Source organism: Triticum urartu, chromosome 2A, assembly GCF_056163025.1.
Source record: "Triticum urartu cultivar PI428250 chromosome 2A, HENAU_Tu73, whole genome shotgun sequence".
In the NCBI taxonomy this organism is placed as follows: Eukaryota; Viridiplantae; Streptophyta; class Magnoliopsida; order Poales; family Poaceae; genus Triticum; species Triticum urartu.
In genome coordinates, this window is record NC_141874.1 from 692,228,588 (window position 1) to 692,247,623 (window position 19,036).

Below are 19,036 nucleotides of genomic sequence, written 5' to 3' on the forward strand. Positions count from 1 at the left end.
ACCATTACAACACTGCGCATGTTTCAGAAGCATAGCCCTTGTTGCAGAAGCGCATTCGATAAAGGACAGTATGCGAGCCCTCACTTAACGCGTGTCATGCAGGGGAGATGACGGACATGGCCGTTGCCATCCGCCGGGTGATGGTAAGCTTTTCCCTTAGAAAATCGAGTAACAAATTGTATCTTCAAGAACATACATAACATAATGAACACACACTCGGTCTCTGCATAGTTAGGATGCATATAACCAACACTTACTAGTAGTTTTAAAAGCCAAAGCTAAGAGTGGTTGAGAAAAAAAACTCCAAAGTGATCATATATGCAATCGGCAAACTGCAGTAATGACCATATTAGTATCAACCATCTCATGACACCACATGGATGATGAGATTCTGCAACAATAACGCCATTATAATCAGAACGACGCTCAAGCATCGTCGTCATCGGATTCAACTATCAAGGCAAGAATCTAGTTTTCACCTTGAAAAATCAATCAGAGCCAGGGTCAATTGTATCCATATAGCCCAATATAACTCCAAATAAATGAACCTTTTTTTTTGGAAATACAAGGAATTTGTAGCGCAAATCAAAAGGAACACATTAATTCTCTAAGACAAGTTCATCGATGATGCCAGTTACATGGTGTGTCAAGATCAACCAAATACGATATATACCACGAGTCCACGACTATATACTCCAATGAAAGCTACAATTAAGCTAGTCATGGCAGCGGGGCAGGCATGTCAAAAAACTCCATGACAACCGAGGGACAGCTTGTTTCGAGGTTCTTGAATCCACGAGTTGCTTTGACAGCTCGGCGCACGTCTCGTGAAGAGAGGAACCTAAGACATGCATCTTTTAGTGCGACGCAATGGTGCTGCTCTGCTAAAGCTAGTGCCGCCGCAACCGTTTGCACGCTAATGCTCGAGTAGAGCTTCTGTTCGCACATGGCCTTCAGCCTGTCCATCCCGTAGCGATCCGCGGCATCCAGCAGGCCTGGCATGTTGGCCCCGACATACAAATTATCGGGCATGGTGTCGGTGTAGATGAAGCTGAGAAGCGCCTCGAAGATCAAAGGCTCCATGTCGTCGACCTGGATGCACGGCGCGGTGCTCTCCTTCATGTGACCAAAGAGCTCGGCCATGAAGACCGGCGACCGCGCGGCCAGCACGCACGCGTGCGCGTCGAACACCTGGCCGCCTACGCTGAACTTGACGTCGGCGCCTTTCCCGCACTTCAACATGCTCGCGAAGTGGTCGTGCAGGTTCGACGGCGGGACGACGACCACGCTGACATCGTGGGTGCGAGGCTCCTTGATGACGGTGAGATTACATCTTATTGTGAAGTCGTTGAGTTGTAGCAGCCTGGACTTCTCCACAAACTTGGTATACCCATAGGTAAGACCTGCCGACTCGAATGTATACGGCTTAGCCGCGCTGAGTACAGATATGCTGCCTTCTCTGGCAAATAGATTCAGAGTGAACTTCACTTTGACCGACCTCTCAGTGGAGAAGAGGAAGACGGATGCGTAGGCGCCTTCGTTCGCCTCCCTGTCTCCGTCGGGGTAGAATCGGATCTGCCAGTCGTAGCCGCCGACGCTGAACGTGCTCGAGCCGACGAACTTCCCGACGCCCATGCCTTCGAGCAGCGAGTAGCTGGTGACCTCGAAGTCGTGCGTCCCGGTGAAGGTCTCCGTGATGCATCTCGACGACGTCTTGGCTAGGCACTCGTCGTGGTTAGCCATGGCGAAGGTAGACGGGCGATGGATCAGGGGCTCTCGTCCTAAACCTAGGTTTTCCTATCTGTTATGTGTGTTTGAGGGTATAGGTGTTCTCTGCTTCTGACCTACGGGAAAGAACATATCGATCAAACTATTCTCTTACGGCGCGGTGGGGTGTCCTCTCTGCTCTCGGCCTCTGGCTGTCAGTTTCCGGTGCGGCGTAAGCGTGCTGGGCTAGTTTTTTTTTTTTTTTTTGAGAAGGCGTGCTATGATAGAACGAGGGTAGATGGGCCAATACTTTTAAAAAGAATTGGATAGGCCAATACTAGTGAAGGAAAACACACATCAAAGGTTTAAAACATTGTCCCCAATGAGTCAGGCCCGAACAGATAGCTGGCGACAAGGCGCCCCACCTCATGGGCCGGCCCTATTCGATTCCTTCCCGATCACGATTCCTCGAAAAATAAGACCGCTCTCGATCCCTCAATTTATTTTTGCGAAAATCCCTCAAACAAGTTTATCAATTTTTAAGAAAAATCACCAAAATGAAAAAGGTTCATAGACTTTGAAAGAACAACGCATTGATTTGGAAAACAATTCATTGGTTTTAAACAAAAAAATCATAATTTTGAAATAAAATATTGCATATTTTGAAAAAAAATTCATCAGTTTTAAAAAAAAGATCATTGACTTTGAAAAAAGTTCATCGAATTTGAAAAAGTTCGTCAAAAGTGGAAAAAAGATCATCGGATCTAAAAAAAGTTCATCGAATTTGAAACAACTTCATCGTATTTAATGAGAAAAGTTCACGCATTTCCACACAACATAAAAGAAAAATGGAAAAGAAAAAAAAGAAAAGAAAAAAAAAGGGGAAACGCTGATTTTTGTGGCATTGTATCTATATCTATACCAATATAAAAAGATCCAAAGGGGCAGATCCAATGAATCTCGGCCATCAAATCATGTCAATCCAACGACCTAGACTGCTTCGATGTCGAGCGCTCAACACGTTTAGCGTGCAGTTAATTTGATGTCAAATATAGTGTTAATCACATAATAACATGTAAATAATATCCTACTTAATATTCACATGCATTTGATATACTTCCAAATTAACAACATTGACTAATCACAGAAATCAACACACAAATAATAGCACACCTAATATCCGCGTGCAAATAATATATTGTCTAAATATTAATGTATGTTGCACGTGCGCATTTACTAGTCTCTACTATTAAAGGAAAAATAGTAACGTTACCACAACACCTAGGTTGGTTACCTCAGCTTGCCGGTTTGTAAAAACGGTAGAAACCAGAGCCAAATAGGAATTGCCTCGCCTCCATACATAGCAGAAAATGACGAGGGAGTAAATATTGTGCAATATGTACCTTTTCGTCCACGGTAGCTATTTGTTTTTTCTTTTACAATGCAAGGCAGGAGCTCTGCCGGTTTCATTAAGATGGCGAAAAAGAAGAAAATGCAAAGTGGCCATGTTTATAAAGGGAAAATATGCCAAAAACCACAAAGCCCGGTAAAAAACTGGGAGGAAACCAAAGAACAAAACGCCAAAAAAATGACACTGGGGCTTGGGGATAGAGACTAAAGAAACACATATACACAACATCAAAGAATACCATCTAAGTCGGACACAAGTGTTCCAAGGTCCAAGCAGAGGAAGATCAAGAGCAACTGACCTAACCACCACACAATCGAACCGACGCAACCAAACCGAGCCTGACTCGAAATAGTTCACTTCTGGGCTGAAATTTTATTTGGGGTCAGCTGATTAGAAGAGGAGGCGCAACCCACAGGCGCAATGCCATCAGTGACACCGTCCACTCCTCCATTAACCTATCCATAGTCCCACCGATGACGTTGAGTAGCATGCGCCGCTTGCCTGCCGCAGCGGGTCGCGTGCCCTGGAGGTTGCAGAGGTTGGAGGATGCGGCGAGTTGCTCCGCCAGCTTGACGCTTCCGCCGCGTGGGACGACAACACCCTTGGTGCCCCTCCATTAGCCAACATTCACGTGCTAGGTTGCTCGGGTCAGGAGGGGAGCACACGGCGCTGGAGGACAGAGGGAAGCGCCTCTGTGCTTCTCAATGCTATATATAGTGTCTGAAGAAGAGTGATTTTGAGTGAGGGGAGAGAAGGAAAATGGGAATAACGACGTGTGGCAGAAACATATCTGCTGCAGACATGACAATCGCCTTAGCGGCAAGATTCGTGTGTCAGATCCAACGAGGGGCACCAGTTTCGCACCAAAAACGCCTAGAACGGACGTCTGACTTCTAACATTTAGTTTTTCTTCGATGACCAGTATATTTTTCATGTATATACCAAACTGATATGAAGTACAACCAGTGTGATAGTCTGATAAAGTGTCTGATTCTATAAAGATCCAAGGTGCAAAGAAAAAGAATAGAATTAATCACGACAAATACATGGAATTAATGGTACCAATACGTCAAGAACAAACATTTTAAGTCACGTAATGGCCACAAGAAAAGTTACAGGTACCAAAATAAAGACAAGAGAAGGAACAAAAATTGGATAATCTAGATTATGTAGAGCTTACGGTGCCATTAACTCATTAAGTCAAAATCACACATACATTTCAAAAAGAGTGTGAACATCCACCCGACATGAGTAAACCCTAAACCATGCTATATACCCATATTCAGGATTGTGGGGGAGGCTTGTTGAAAATCTCGAGAATAACCGATGGGCAGCTTGTTGCGAGATGCTTGAATCCATCTGTTTCTTTGACACCTTGGCGGACATCTCGGGAAGACAAAAATTCAAGACATGCCCTTTTCAGGTGCACGCAGTGGTGTTGCTCTGCTAGAGCGAGGGTCGTTGCGACGGTTTGCACGCCGATGCTTCGACACAATTTCCCTTCGCATATCGCCATTAACCTATCGACTCCGTATCGATCCGCGGCAACCAGCAGGTGCTGCATCTCTGTGTGTCTATCATCCGCATGTCGGTCATCCGGCAGAGAATCCGTGTAGATGAAGTGAAGGAGTGCCTCCAAGATGGAGGGTTCCATGCCATCGATCTTGATGCTCTGCGCCAGAGTCTCATTCATCTTACCAAAGAGCTCAGCGTTAAACACCGGGGACCTTGCGGCGAGCACACATCTATGCGCGAGGAACGACTGGCCTGCGACGGTCAAGGTCATGTCCGCGCCTTCCCCACCCTTCAACATATCTAGGAAGTGTTTGTGCAGGTTGGAATGCGGGAGCGGGGCGACGGCCGTGTGCACATCTTCTGCCTGACGCTTTTTGATGACAGTCAAGACACATCTGACTGTGAAGGAGTCCCCGGTGAGGGCAAGCTGCTGTCGCAGCTTTGATTTCTCGACAAACTTTTCAAAGCCCCAATAGCCGGTGGTACTATGGAAAGTATGTTGTATGCTACCTTGGGATCCCTGGGTAGTAAGGTTGGATACTCTACCATGTTGGTCCAGCAATGTCAAGGTGGAAGGTAAGCTTTTTTCAAAAAGGGAAAGTATGTTGTATGCTACCTTGGGATCCCTGGGTAGTAAGGTTAGATACTCTACCATGTTGGTCCAGCAATGTCAAGGTGGAAGGTAAGCTTTTTTCAAAAAGGGTGACGCTATGCGTCCGCCGGCGGATGTTTAGATTTTATCCGTTGTCTTGACGGCCATTGCATGCCCGAACTGATAGCCGTCCGATCTAATGTCCGCGTCCTGCATGTTCGCTCTTTATTTCCCGCAACGAACGCTCTGTTGCGGAAACAACACTTTATCCCCCGGCCTCGACAGAGTCGCGCCTTGCACGGCGCCAGCACCAACCCACCGCAAAATCAGCCCACCGCTGGTGTGCAGGAACTAAATTGAAGTTTCTGCAACACTATGGTGCACCATGGTTGGATCTGACGCAAATTGAGCTCACCGAGGGGGGCTGCTTCGAGAACAGTCGCGCCCTCTAGTCTAGCATGACGGCGACGAGCTCCCACGCTTGGCACTCCTTTGACGATTTATGCAACTGAAGCTATGTTTCTGAAACATGCGTCGTGTTGAAATGCTTGGCCTCGTACGCTCTAACATCGTGTGCTCCTCCAACGCTTTCTTCAACCGGGGCTATGTTTCTGAAGCAAGACCCATGTTACAAGAAAAAAACTTCGCTGCCGAACCATTTTTTTTGAAACAAGACCTGCGTTGCAGAAACTTTCTAAAACCAGATCCTATTGCTAAAATAAACTTCACAACTGAATCGTTTTTTTATTTCTGAAACAAGATCATTGTTGCAGAAACCGCCGATCTCTGATTCGTACCTGCGTGAGTCGTCGCCAATCCCGAGCAAGTCGTCTTCGCCGCCGCGATGGATAAGGCATGGTGGCCCAACGCTTTGCGCCGCCGCGCCCGTCCGCCGGCTCTCAAATCCATCCGCTCGACCTCTAATCCAGACGAGCCCCGAAACCCGCCTACTGTTACCCAGTTGCAGGAATGACTGTCTTGAAACAACAAGTGAGCTGCAAGAAACTGACGCGGCTTCCCGACGAGGCCCGAAACCCCCTGCTGTTACCCGGTTGCAGGAATGATTATCTTGAAACAATAGGTGAGTTGCAGGAAAACAGACGCGGCTTCGGCGGACACAGGGACGCTGTTGACCGTCTGATTAACACACGATCAAACGGCCAGGGAGCTGGCAGACGGACGCACGCGATCTGCCGGTAGAAGGTAAGCTTTTTCCGAAAAACAAAAGGGAAAGTTTCTAAATCAACCGACTGATTTTTCCATCTCGTAAACCACCTCCTCTACGCGCCACGTGGCCTGTGTCAAGCGGCCCACCACTTCCCCCAACCTTATCTCTAAAGCATCTCCAGCCGATCCCCCAACACGCCCTTCCCAGGCGATTTTTTCGCGCCGGTGCACAAAAATCGGCCTAGTCGCGCCCCCAGAAGCCCAATTTTCGCCGGCCCAGGCCGAATTCGGCGCTGGCGGACCCAGGCCGAACCCGGCGCGCTGGGGGCGCTCGGGGGCACCGGGCGAAATGGTTTTGGCACGAAAGAGCCGCGGGCCCGCCGAATCAGCGACACTCGCCTCGTCGTCCTGCGAACGCCTCGGTTTCCCGCGGGGAATCAATGCCAAGGCTGCCGCCGGTCAGCCTTCCATTGATTCCTCACGGGGCGGCTCTTCACGGGTGGCGCGGCGCCGCCCCCCCCCCCCCCCGCGTACGCACGCCCTCCCCGACAGCTATAAAAAGCGCCCCCCGGCCATTGGCCACAGACGTCGTGCTCTCTTTCTCTCTCCGCCGACGAACCTCTATGTCTCTGTACGCCGCCGCCGATCCTCTCCTCTCTCCCAGCCCCATCCACGACAATGTGCGAGCGGTTCCTCGGCGATGCGCTGCAAACGTGGGAGGAGTACATGCTTTTCGAGGCCAACATTCCGGCGTCTCCAGACATGCGGGCTGAGCCGACAGGATGGAGGCTCAACGCCGGAGGCTTCCCCGTCCCCCCTGCCGGACGTCGTCGCGCGCCCCGATCTCTTCGCCGACGAGCTCGACCGCATTCGGTCGTTGCTGACCGAGGAGCAGTGCGCCTCCCCGCAGTACGCCGCCGACAACCACGAGGTGTGGGCGGCGTACTTCCAGCGCCGCCAGGAGCAACACCTCGCCTCCACCAACGGGGCACCGGTAGTGGCGGGCGGCCAGTGGAACGGCGAGGGGCGATGCCTGTGGTGGTCCGTCCCCGGCTGGACGCTCGGCGAGGTTCTCGCGCTCCTCGAGGGTGGCAACAACATGTCGCTCGCATACCCTCGGGGACCGGCCATCGCTTCGGTGGCCCGCCGCGGCGCCGGGCAATGGATGCCAAGGAGGTTTGCCTCCTGTTCGTCGTCCTCGTCCCGTTCTTCCTCCCACTCCTCCGGCTTTCCGGCGGTGTTCGGCGTCAAGGCCGAGCCCATAGCGGAGACCCCGCTCGGCCGGCGCAAACGCTCGGTCGACATCGTCATCAACGAAGGCGGCGTCCGTGCCTCGTCCTCGGCTCCTCCCCGACTCGTCAAGCCGAAGACGGAGCCAGGGCTCCCCGCCGTGAAGATGGAGCCCGGGCTCACCAGCGGCATCAAGGAGGAGGTGCTCGACGAAGAAGTGGCCCTCAAATGGGCGCGCGACGACTGGGTGCAGACGGAGAGGGAGCGCCAGTGCGTCGCCCTCGCGCGGTTCGAAGCTCGTCGCCGTGGCCGGGACGAGGGAGGCATCGTCGTCCTCGACGACAGCGACGACAACGACGCGCCGCCACCGCCTGTCCGCCATGGAGACGCCGGGCAGGGGTCCAGTAGGGGCGGCCGCGCCATCAAGAAGGAGAAGGCCGCCGCCGCCGACGAGGACGGCGGCGACGTCGGCGACTTCGCCGCGCTGATCGAGTTCTTCGCCCCATAGATTAGTTTTTTTAATAATGTATGTAAAACGCCGAACATGTTTAATATAAATATCAAATTTGCCGATTTTTAGCCAAACTTTGCCGAACTGCGTCGAATTCAGTTTTTTAAAAAATAAAAAAACGCGTCCGGAGCGACCCTGGGCGAGCGGCTGGTAACCCGCTCGCCCCCGCGCCGATTTAAGTGCCGGGGTGCTTAAAATCGCCGCCTGGAGGGGGCCAACGGCTGGAGCAGGGGCGGACCTACGTGAAGAGCCGTGGGGGCCAGGCCCCACTTGATTTTTTCCATCGAGGTATAGTAGTACCATGTGATTCATTAGTGCCCCCACAAAGGTTAATGACGTGCCCCCACTAAGCCTAATTCTTTAGATATTTTAGAAGCCCAATACTAAAAAAGTAAGCCCAGTAAAAAGGATTGCCAACAGCCCCGTAGCGTAACTCCCCTGCCTACACATCAACACATGTACGCAGCCTGCAACGCCTCCTGTTAAGAAAAAATACGGACTGGGATTTTCCTAAGAAAAAAACGCACGGGACTAAAGAAAGCCCTCGCCTATCGTATCGCCTCAATCTCGAACCGCCGCGAGTCACCGGCTCGCTGCGGCGCCGCCGGCAATCGTCGACTCCCCCTCGCTCCTCGTCCGTCCCTTGCTGCTCGATCGCGCTCCTAGCGACCTGGCCGGCGACGTTGCAGCGGCACTGCGGCAACACGGCGACAGTCGACGGTGATCCAATCTCCTGATCTCCTGCAATTCCCTAACTTCAATTGACATCAAGGTAAATCCCTAGAACGTTTTTCTTCAAGCTTTTTGTTTGTTTGTTTCTATGTTAAAAACATCTTAGTCTTGTTAACTCCTGTGTATAAATTATCAGTTTGTGTAATTAGATCAGTTCAAACCTCTTTTCATTGACGTTTGAACTATTGGCACTTAATATTACAGGACAACTAATGGAGAGGTTTTTTAAAAAATCAACAACTTCCGTGATGCCCGAACTAGTTGATTTGGAGAAGCTTCCTAGGGATCCATCTAAAAGGAGGAGGATTATATATTACAATCCCAATCAGCATGAGGACATAGGAAGAAAATACTTGATGTGGGGGCCCCATCGACCTGAACCAAAAACTTTTAAGCCAAGGATGATTGGGAAGACCAATAGGTATTTCAATCCTGATTGGTATGAGGAGTATGGTGGTACTTGGCTAGAGTACAGTGAGGCAAATGACAATGCATATTGCTTGTGTTGCTATTTATTCAGGGACAACACCAAAGGTAACAAACCTGGGCATGATGCATTTGTAGTAGATGGCTTTCATAATTGGAAGAAGCCAGAAAGATTTGTGACTCATGTAGGTGATCGCAACAGTTTCCACAATAGAGCACTAAAAAACTGTGAGGATCTAGAGAACATAGATCAATCAATCCCGGTAGCCTTACACAAGCAAAGTCCAATTGAGAAAACTGAGCATCTTATTCGGGTCAATGCTGCAATTGATGTATGTCGATACTTGTTGCATCAAGGACAACCATTCCGTGGTCATGATGAATCAGAAGAGTCGGTAAATAAGGGAAACTATTTGCAGTTGATGGAATATACTATTAGTCAGAATGAAATTGTAGCCAAGGCATTCAAAAACGCCCCACAAAATAATCAAATGTTGTCTCCAAAAATTCAGAAAAGTATTACTGAATGCTTTGCAGAAGAAATCTTGTCATGTATTTTGCAAGAAATTGGCAGTGATGTGTTCAGCTTATTGGTTGATGAGTGTCGTGATATTTCTGACAAAGAGCGGATGGCATTGGTTCTACGATACGTGAGTGGTGGACTGTCATATGAGAGGTTTGTAGGTGTTGTTCACGTTGAGGAGACTACAACTACTTTTCTCAAGTCCAAAATTGATTTTATGATTGCAAAGTTTGGTTTGAGTTTAAAACAAGTGAGAGAACAAGGGTATGACGGTGCAAGCAACATGGCAGGTGAGTTCAATGGTTTGCAAGCAAAAATTATGAGAGATAACAGTTCAGCTTATTTTGTACATTGTTTTGCGCACAAACTTAACTTGGTTGTTGTGGCCATTGCAAAGAAAATTACTGATGTTGGAGATTTCTTTGATATGATATCACTTATGGTGACTGTTGTTGGATCATCTTGCAAGAGAAAGGATAAACTTAGAGTGGATCATCAAGAAGAAGTGAGGAAAGCAATTGGTAAGGGTGAGATTGCTACAGGAACTGGACTAAATCAAGAGCTTTCTCTTCAAAGGCCAGGAGATACTAGATGGAACTCTCACTATAGAACTTTGGTAGGTTTGTCAAAGATGTTTCCATCGGTGGTTAAAGTGCTAGAATATGTTGAGGAAGATGGCACTGATTCTGTTAAGAAACGTCAAGCCAGTGGGATTCTGAAATATTTTCAATCATTTGATTCTGTATTCTATCTACACATGATGATGATTATATTTGCTTTAACAAATGGGCTATCTAAAACATTTCAGAGAAAGGACATGGACATTGTTAATGCCATATCAGATGTGGAATCTACTAAGAGAGAGCTACTAAAGCTTAGATCTGAGCATGGTTGGAATGATCTTCTAGACAAGGTACGTTCTTTTTGTGAGAAGAATGACATTTTAGTGATGGACATGGAAAATGATTACGTGAATCCAAAGAAGATAAGGCAAAGGACCGGTATTAACAATGAGCATCATTATCGGATTGATTGTTTCTTTGTTGTCCTAGATGTTGGTAGAAGAGTTAAATAGCAGATTCAATGTTATCAATTCTGAGTTACTTTGTTGTATGTCAGCTTTGAGTCCAAGTGATCAGTTTGGTCACTATAATGTTGAGAAGTTGAAGAAATTGGCTCAGTTTTACCCAGATGACTTCAATGATTTGGTGGGTCTTGAGCATGAACTTGATCTCTATTTGGATAATGTAACCCATGATACAAGGTTTGCCAGCTTGAATAATATTGGTGATCTGGCTGAACTAATGGTGACTACAAAGAAGCATCTTTCTTATCCTTTAGTATACCGACTTATAAAGCTAGCACTTACTTTGCCTGTTGCCACTGCAACCGTTGAGAGGTGCTTCTCAGCTATGAAGATTGTGAAGAATGCTCTACGTGGCAAAATTAGTGATGATTTTATGAACCATAGCCTTATCTGCTTTGTAGTAAAAGAATTGTTGAACGGAATTCCAAATGAAGTGATAGTTAAACGTTTTCATGCGGTGAAAGAACGTCGTGGGATGAAACGGAAGGTAATGCTCGGCCTAAAGCTCTTACTGTTTTTTTAATATCAGCCTTCTTCAACGTTTCCACCCTCTCAATTTTGATCATGTTTTTCGTTGTTGTTGCAGGTTGTAGATTAAGTGTTAGAACAATGTGTCAATGTTCTGTTTTGCAACTTCAGAACAAGATATGGTTATATTGTTGTTATTACTTTTTATCTCAAATGGTTAGTTTCCTTTCCCATTTCAATGAACTTGGGTACCATGTGGATAATAAAGTGATTATTCCCACGTTTTAGTTTACATGGATGTTTTTTTCTTGTTGATTTATCATTTATGCATATGGCCATACTTTTTTTGCCCCCTCTCAATTATTTTCCTGGGTCCGCCCCTGGGCTGGAGATGCTCTAACGACGAAGCTCCCTTCTCCACATGTTTCTTTTCTTCCTCTTCCAATCTCATTCATGCTCACAGCCAGAGCAGAGAATCCATGGCGAGCACTACCATAGCAGCAAGAAAATCGGCATGGAGCTACCGCCGGCCACCACCTTGATGCATCCTGCGCCCAACCCCGTGAATGTTTGAAAATAGAGAGGGCGGCACAACCACATCGCTGCTGCATCCTCGCCATGGACTGCGATCCTAAAAAGGACAAGGGCGACACCGGCCACCACAACAAGATTGTTACAGGGCCCGGGGGAGGGCGACTCCGACCACTTCAGCTGCAAGGTTCCGGTGTGCTTCGTCGCTCCTGCAACCCTTGATTTTTTTTGCAGCAGCACCATTGCTGCGACGGCGCCCATGGCGGGCGGTGATTTGTGCAGCAATGATGACAATTTTTTTGCTATAATGTCCTGCTACGACGGCGGAGCAGCGTCTGCGGCGGTGCTCGGTGGCTGCAATGGAGCGCTCCTCCCGGTGCTGCAAATTGAGTGCTCACGGGCGCGACAATGGAGGCTCGACGGATTTCCTGACGCTGCCATGGAGCGCTCACCGGCGGTCTCGGAGCGTCGGTGCAACTCGCCAGCGCTGCAATGGAGCAGTTGCCGGCCTTCCCTCTGGCGCTGCAATGGAGCGCTCGCCGGCGCTCCTGGCGATGCAATGGAGTAGTGCTCAGTGCTCACCGGCAGTCTCGGAGCTTTGATGCAGCTCGCCGGAGCTCCCCCCAGTGCTGCAATGGAGCGGTCGCTAGCGCTCCCTCGGGCGCTGCAATGGAGCACTCGCTGGCGCTCCCGACATTGCAATTGAGTGCTCGCCGGCGGTCTCGGAGCTACAATGCATCTCGCCGGTGCTCCCTCCAGCGCTGCAATGGAGCGCTCAATGGCGTTCCCTCCGCCGCTGCAATGGATCAGCACTCGCCGACGCTCCCGACGCTGCAATGGAGTGCTCACCAGCAGTGTCCAGATGTTGCGATGCAGCGCTTTGCATCCGGCGGCCGCGAGCGGCGGCGACCCCGTCGTAGTAGCAGGGGGATGGGATGCGTTCTGCAGCATCTCCGGCGAGCAACAACCAGCGGAGGACATGGTCTACTGCATCGGGTCAAGCGGTGGCCGGCTGCCGATACTGAAGAGGAGCGATGTTGGGCGTGTGCTGCGGGAGAAAGATGCAGGATGCGCCAGAGGCCCGAGCGATGGTTGTGATGGTGGGCATCTAACGACGGAGGAGGTGGCTTATTTTTCCCTCAAATCAGTCAAATGATTTGTAGCACGCCCCATTTTCTAATCATATTTAGGCACAAAATTCAAGTGGACTAACAAATCTGGCCCAAGACAGTAGATAAAAGATTAGATTAAGGGTTAGCCCATGTGATCAGTCTGTACTAAACAAAACAAAATCCAATAGACCATGTACAACTATGGCCCAGCCACCCCCCTACACCCCCACCCGTCCACCCCCTGTCCGTCGACCCGCTCATAGAGGCGGAATTCCAGGCCATTGTCACCTTAGTTGGAATTTATTTATTTATTGAACGGACCAGCTGATGGCTGGCATATATTGATATCATAGAAGGAAGTAGGCAGGAAAACAAAAGGTGGTGTTCGATCTAGCGATCAAGGAAGAAAAAAAAAAAGAAACTGAAAAAGATCAGAAAAGAACTAGCATAAGGCTAGACTAGCATGCCGAGGGAGGGTCCCAGAAAGGGTGCTCTAGGTGAACTGCTCCCGCTTGGCGCCATAACTCGAATGTCCTTCTTATGCTCGCCATGGTTTCAGTCATGTTTGTTGTCTTTTGCCTGAAGGTGCACTCGTTTCGTAGATGCCAAATGCCTCCCAACACCAGAACGATCATTGTCTTGACTCCCTTCTTGTGCTTAGGCCTTGCACCGTTTATGATCTCAGTTATAATCTCCACGGCTTTGCTCTTGTGTTGCCAGTTTGTGGGGTGCATGGAACTACATCCGTTTCCTTGGGCAATTCTTGTCCAGATTTCTGCTGAGAAAGGGCACTGCCAGAAAAGGTGTTGCGAGGTCTCCAGATTTCTAAGGCAAATCTGGCAGAAGTACTCATTTGGCCAGCCTCTTCTTTGGAGCCGGTCATTGCACCCTAGTCTGTTCTTAAGCAGCAACCAGACCATAAATTTCAGTCGGGCCAGTGCCCAAACCTGCCATGGCACCTTTCTGAAAGTTGTCTTGATCATCCCTTGGAATTGGCAGCTGTAGGCCGAGTTGGTGGAGAAAGATCCTGAGGCCGTATGCTTCCATCTAATTGTTGGGGAACGTAGTAATTTCAAAAAAATTCCTACGCACACACAGGATCATGGTGATGCATAACAACGAGAGGGGAGAGTGTGTTCACGTACCCTCGTAGACCGAAAGCGGAAGCGTTAGCACAACGCGGTTGATGTAGTCATACGTCTTCACGATCCGACCGATCCAAGTACCGAACGCACGGCACCTCCATGTTCAGCACATGTTTAGCTCGATGACGTCCCATGAACTCCGATCCAACAGAGCTTCACAGGAGAGTTCCGTCAGCACAACGGCGTGATGACGGTGATGATGATGCTACCAACGCAGGGCTTTGCCTAAGCACCGCTACGATATGATCGAGGTGGATTATGGTGGAGGGGGCACCGCACACGGCTGGGAGAGATCAACAGATCAACTTGTGTGTCTAGAGGTGCCCCCCTGCCCTCGTATATAAAGGAGCAAGGGGAGGAAGCCAGCCAGCCCCTGTAGGCGCCCCAAGAGGAGGAGTCCTCCTCCTAGTAGGAGTAGGACTCCCTTCTTTCCTACTCCTACTAGGAGGGGGAAAGGAAGGGGGAGAGGAAGAAGGAAAGGGGGGCGCCGCCCCCTCTCCTAGTCCAATTCGGACCAGAGGGGGAGGGGCGCGCGGCCTTCCCTAGGCCAGCCCTCTCTCTCTCTCCACTAAGGCCCATAAGGCCCACTATTTCTCCCGGGGGGGTTCCGGTAACCCTCCGGCACTTCGGTTTTCTTCAAAACCATCCGGAACACTTCCGGTGTCCGCATATAGTCGTCCAATATATCGATCTTTACATCTCGACCATTTCGAGACTCCTTGTCATGTCCATGATCATATCCGGGACTCCGAACTACCTTCGGTACATCAAAACACAAAAACTCATAATACTGATCGTCATCGAACTTTAAGCGCGCGGACCCTATGGGTTCGAGAACTATGTAGACATGACCGAGACACGTCTCCAGTCAATAACCAATAGCGTAACCTGGATGCTCATATTGGCTCCCACATATTCTACGAAGATCTTTATCGATCAAACCGCATAACAACATACGTTGTTCCCTTTGTCATCGGTATGTTACTTGCCCGAGATTCGATAGTCGGTATCTCAATACCTAGTTCAATCTCATTACCGGCAAGTCTCTTTACTCGTTCCGTAATACATCATCTTGCAACTAACTCATTAGTTACGATGCTTGCAAGGCTTATAATGATGTGCATTACCGAGTGGGTCCAGAGATACCTCTCCGACAATCGGAGTGACAAATCCTAATCTTGATCTATACCAACTCAACAAGTACCATCGGAGACACCTGTAGAGCACCTTTATAATCACCCAGTTACGTTGTGACGTTTGGTAGCACATAAAGTGTTCCTCCGGTAATCAGGAGTTGCATAACCTCATAGTCATAGGAACATGTATGAGTCATGAAGAAAGCAATAGCGGTGAACTAAACGATCAAGTGCTAAGCTAACGGAATGGGTCAAGTTAATCACATCATTCTCCTAATGATGTGATCCCGTTAATCAAATGACAACTCATGTCTATGGTTAGGAAACTTAATCATCTTTGATTAATGAGCTAGTCAAGTAGAGGCATACTAGTGACACTCTGTTTGTCTATGTATTCACACATGTACTAAGTTTCCGGTTAATACAATTCTAGCATGAATAATAAACATTTATCATGATATGAGGAAATAAATAATAACTTTATTATTGCCTCTAGGGCATATTTCCTTAACTAATGGTGTCTTGCAGCTGGTCGTTTAGGCTCAGGTTCTTGGAGATGAGCCATCTGTTCAGGCGGATCACCTCAGGCCATAGTTGTTGCGTGTTCCCATGAGCCAGATCAGCAATCCAAGTGTCATTCAGTAGTGCAGCATGGACGGTCCTGTTCTTCCTTCTTGATTGCTTGTGGAGCTCTGGGAACTCCATTTTGAGAGTTCTTGCGCCAGTCCAGGAGCTGTCCCAGAAGCTGGTCGTCTTCCCATCTCCCAGCATCACCGTTGTTGAGGCGGTGAACAGATCCTTGTCCCCTTGATCGCATGGTAGCTGCATGCCCACCCAAGGTCTATTGGGTGTTACCCAGGAGAACCAGAGCCACCTGAGTCTGAGGGCACGGCTGAATTGATGTAGGTTTGGAATGCCAAGTCCACTGTTGTCGATCGGAGAGCACACCACAGGCCAGTTTACTTTGCATTTCCCGCCACTGACCTCTTCCTCTTGAGCCCATAGAAAATGTCTTCTGGTCTTGTCCACCTCGGCTAGGAGCTACTTTGGCACCTTCAAAACAAACAGTGCAAAAGTGGGGAGTGCACTGAGCATGCTTCTGACGAGAACGCGCCTTCCTGCTATGGACAAAAGTCGTCCCTTCCATCCTGCCAGGCGCGCTCTGATTCGGTCCAGGATGAACTATAGGTGCACTATGCGCAGCCTAGAGATGGTGACAGGCAGCCCAAGATAACTCAGGGGGAATTGGGTTTGTTGCCCACAGAAATTCTGAAGTACTGCTGCAGATCGATGAGATCGCACCTGATAGCAGTGACTAAAGATTTCAGCAGGTTCACTTTCAGACCTGAAGCTTGTCCGAACTCATGGATGATATCCATCAGGGCGTCGACCCCCTCTTTCACAGGGTTAGCAAAGATGATGGCATCGTCTGCATATAGAATCACACACAGCGAGAGATCTTTGCCCGGCAGCGAGTCTAGCTGGCCTAGCTCCATGGCACGCTGTAGGAGCCGGTGTAGAGGGTCTATGGCGATGATGAACAGGAGCGGGGACAGGGGATCGCCCTGCCTGAGCCCGTGGTAGTGTAAAATTTTCTTGCCCACCGCGCCATTTAGCAGGATAGAGGAGGTCGAAGACGCTAAAAGCATGGTGATCCAGTCTCGCCATCTCACCGAGAAGCCTAGGGCTTGAAGGAGCTCGAGAAGATACTCCCAGGATACATTATCGAAAGATTTTGCTATGTCAAGCTTGATCAGAAGCGCTGGTGTTTTTCTTCTGTGCGGAGACCTAACTACATTTTGGACATAAAGGAAACTATCATGCGTGCTTTTCTTTGCCAGGAAAGGAGATTGTGCTGGTGAGATTATGGAGTCGATGATGTTGGAGAGCCGCATGGAGAGGACTTTGGTGATTAGCTTAGCTACGGAGTGAACTAGACTGATTGGCCTGTAGTCTGAAACTATTGCCGCGTCATCCTTTTTTGGGATCAAGACTTCCAGGGCGGAGTTGAGTGTAGCAAGATTGTCGCCGGCAATGCAGTAGAACTATTGGAAAACCCTCATGGTGTTTGATAGTTTGCCAACAACTACGGAAGAAAACTCCTATGAATCCGTCCGGACCCGGGGCTTTTTCTGCTGGCGAGGCCTTGATCGCCTCCCAAACCTCTGCTTCAGAGAATGGGTTGTCGAGGCCTCCTCCTCTTATTGCAGGCAGTTGTAGCTGGCTCCAGTCGATGGCTCTAGTCCGGGCCCCTTTGGAGCCGAGGACGGAGTTGAAATGCTCAAAGATGACTGCCTCTTTGTCCTCGTGTGACGTGGTGATCCCATTGCTAGTTTGCAGGTTGTGGATGAAGTTTTTTCTTTGCCGCGATCGCATCTTTGCATGGAAGAACTTGGTTCCCGCGTCGCCCAGCTTGAGCCAGGTTAGCCGGGAGGCTTGCCGCTTGCGCGCACGCTCGATCGCAGCGAGGCCAATCAGTCGTTGCTTGAGGAGTCGACGGAGATTGAACTCTGGTGTGGTGAGGTTGCGGGACTCCTGGGCTATGTCGAGGCGTAGAATAATCTCTGTTGCTATGTGGAATTGTAGCTTAGCATCACTAAGGAGGGAGGAGCTCCAGATCTTCAAGTCTCTTGTAGTACGCGCCAACTTGATCGACAGAGATTTGAAAGCGCAGTTGCTCTGCAGAGGTCTGTTCCAGGCATGATCAACTGTCTCGTGGAACCGCAGGAACTGTAGCCAGAAACTTTCAAATTTTAATTTGGCGCGACGGCGGGGGCAGCAGCGTCGGCTAGGAGCAGAGGGCAGTGGTCAGAGCACGCCGTGGATGCTGCCATCAGCATGCTAGAGGGGAACAGATCTTCCCAGCTGCAGTTGCAGAAAAACTTGTCAATGCTGACGAGCGTTGGGTTCTCGCGCTCGTTACTCCAGGTGAAGCGACGGTTTTTGCACTTGATCTCTTTCAGGCCGGCGTTGTCGATTGCTCGTCTAAACATGCCCATGATCTTGCGGTTTAGGAGGTGATTATTCTTGTCCCTTGCCTCGTAGATCAGGTTGAAATCTCCGTTGATGAGCCAAGGATCAGTTGGTGGTGGAGCAGTTCTAGCTAATTCGACTAGGAATGCATTCTTCCTAGCGTCGTCTGCTGGGCCGTACACAGTGGTGAGCGAGAAGCTTTTGGATTGCCGGAGTAGAGTCACTTTTGCAGTGATCGCGAACTCGCCAATGGCGTGCGATGCAATGCTGACCAGCTCGCTGTTCCAGAAGATAGCAGCTCCACCGCGGGAGCCGATCGCAGGGAGGACTACACATTCAGTCAGGGTAGCACCGCCGATCTCCCTAACGAGGCTGGGCATCCAGATATCGATCTTAGTTTCCTGCAGGCACGTGATTGCAGCTTTGTTTGTTGTAACTACTTCGCAGATTGCCACGCGTTTAGCCAGCTGGTTAAGGCCGCGTACATTCCACGACATGATTGGACAGAGGTTGTCATTCATTTGGAAACAGAAATTGCTCCGATAGCTGAAAGATGCTAAATGGCCTCAGGCCCAGTACAAAACACATCTGAACTAGCAGGGGCACGCCGGCGTCCACCAATAGTGCCCAACTCACGCCGGCGAGAAGCTATCCACTCTACCGAAACAGAGGAAAGGGAACCTAATTCTACCCGGCGACATGCCGACCGCCACCGGAGACTATAGCATAGGCGAATTTATCTTAACATGAACATCCCCAAGTACGTCGAC

General features: G+C 49.4%; 2 protein-coding genes and 3 pseudogenes across 4 annotated transcripts; 1 reads left to right on the plus strand and 4 right to left on the minus strand.

The window, feature by feature from the left end:
- Window positions 1-720: 720 nt before the first annotated feature.
- Window positions 721-1,743, minus strand: LOC125534144 (BTB/POZ and MATH domain-containing protein 2 pseudogene; annotated as a pseudogene).
- Window positions 1,744-4,400: 2,657 nt separating this feature from the next.
- On the minus strand, window positions 4,401-5,288 carry LOC125537926 (BTB/POZ and MATH domain-containing protein 1 pseudogene; annotated as a pseudogene).
- A 3,358-nt stretch (window positions 5,289-8,646) lies between these two features.
- On the plus strand, window positions 8,647-11,074 carry LOC147986795 (uncharacterized). Of its 3 annotated transcripts, XM_087540159.1 has the most exons (4): window positions 8,647-8,905; window positions 9,070-10,430; window positions 10,623-10,727; window positions 10,934-11,074. In XM_087540159.1, exons 2-4 carry the CDS (start codon window positions 9,078-9,080, stop codon window positions 10,937-10,939), a joined length of 1,464 nt encoding a protein of 487 aa, XP_087396285.1. In that variant the 5' UTR covers window positions 8,647-8,905; window positions 9,070-9,077; the 3' UTR covers window positions 10,940-11,074. The 3 variants fall into 3 exon arrangements, with proteins under 3 accessions (XP_087396285.1, XP_087396283.1, XP_087396284.1); XM_087540157.1 differs by having other exon boundaries at window positions 9,070-10,727; XM_087540158.1 differs by having other exon boundaries at window positions 10,623-11,037.
- A 4,726-nt stretch (window positions 11,075-15,800) lies between these two features.
- Window positions 15,801-16,121, minus strand: LOC147986796 (uncharacterized). Its single transcript, XM_087542162.1, has one exon. It carries the CDS (start codon window positions 16,119-16,121, stop codon window positions 15,801-15,803), a length of 321 nt encoding a protein of 106 aa, XP_087398288.1.
- Window positions 16,122-16,528: 407 nt separating this feature from the next.
- On the minus strand, window positions 16,529-18,787 carry LOC147986797 (uncharacterized; annotated as a pseudogene).
- Between the last annotated feature and the right edge of the window lie 249 nt (window positions 18,788-19,036).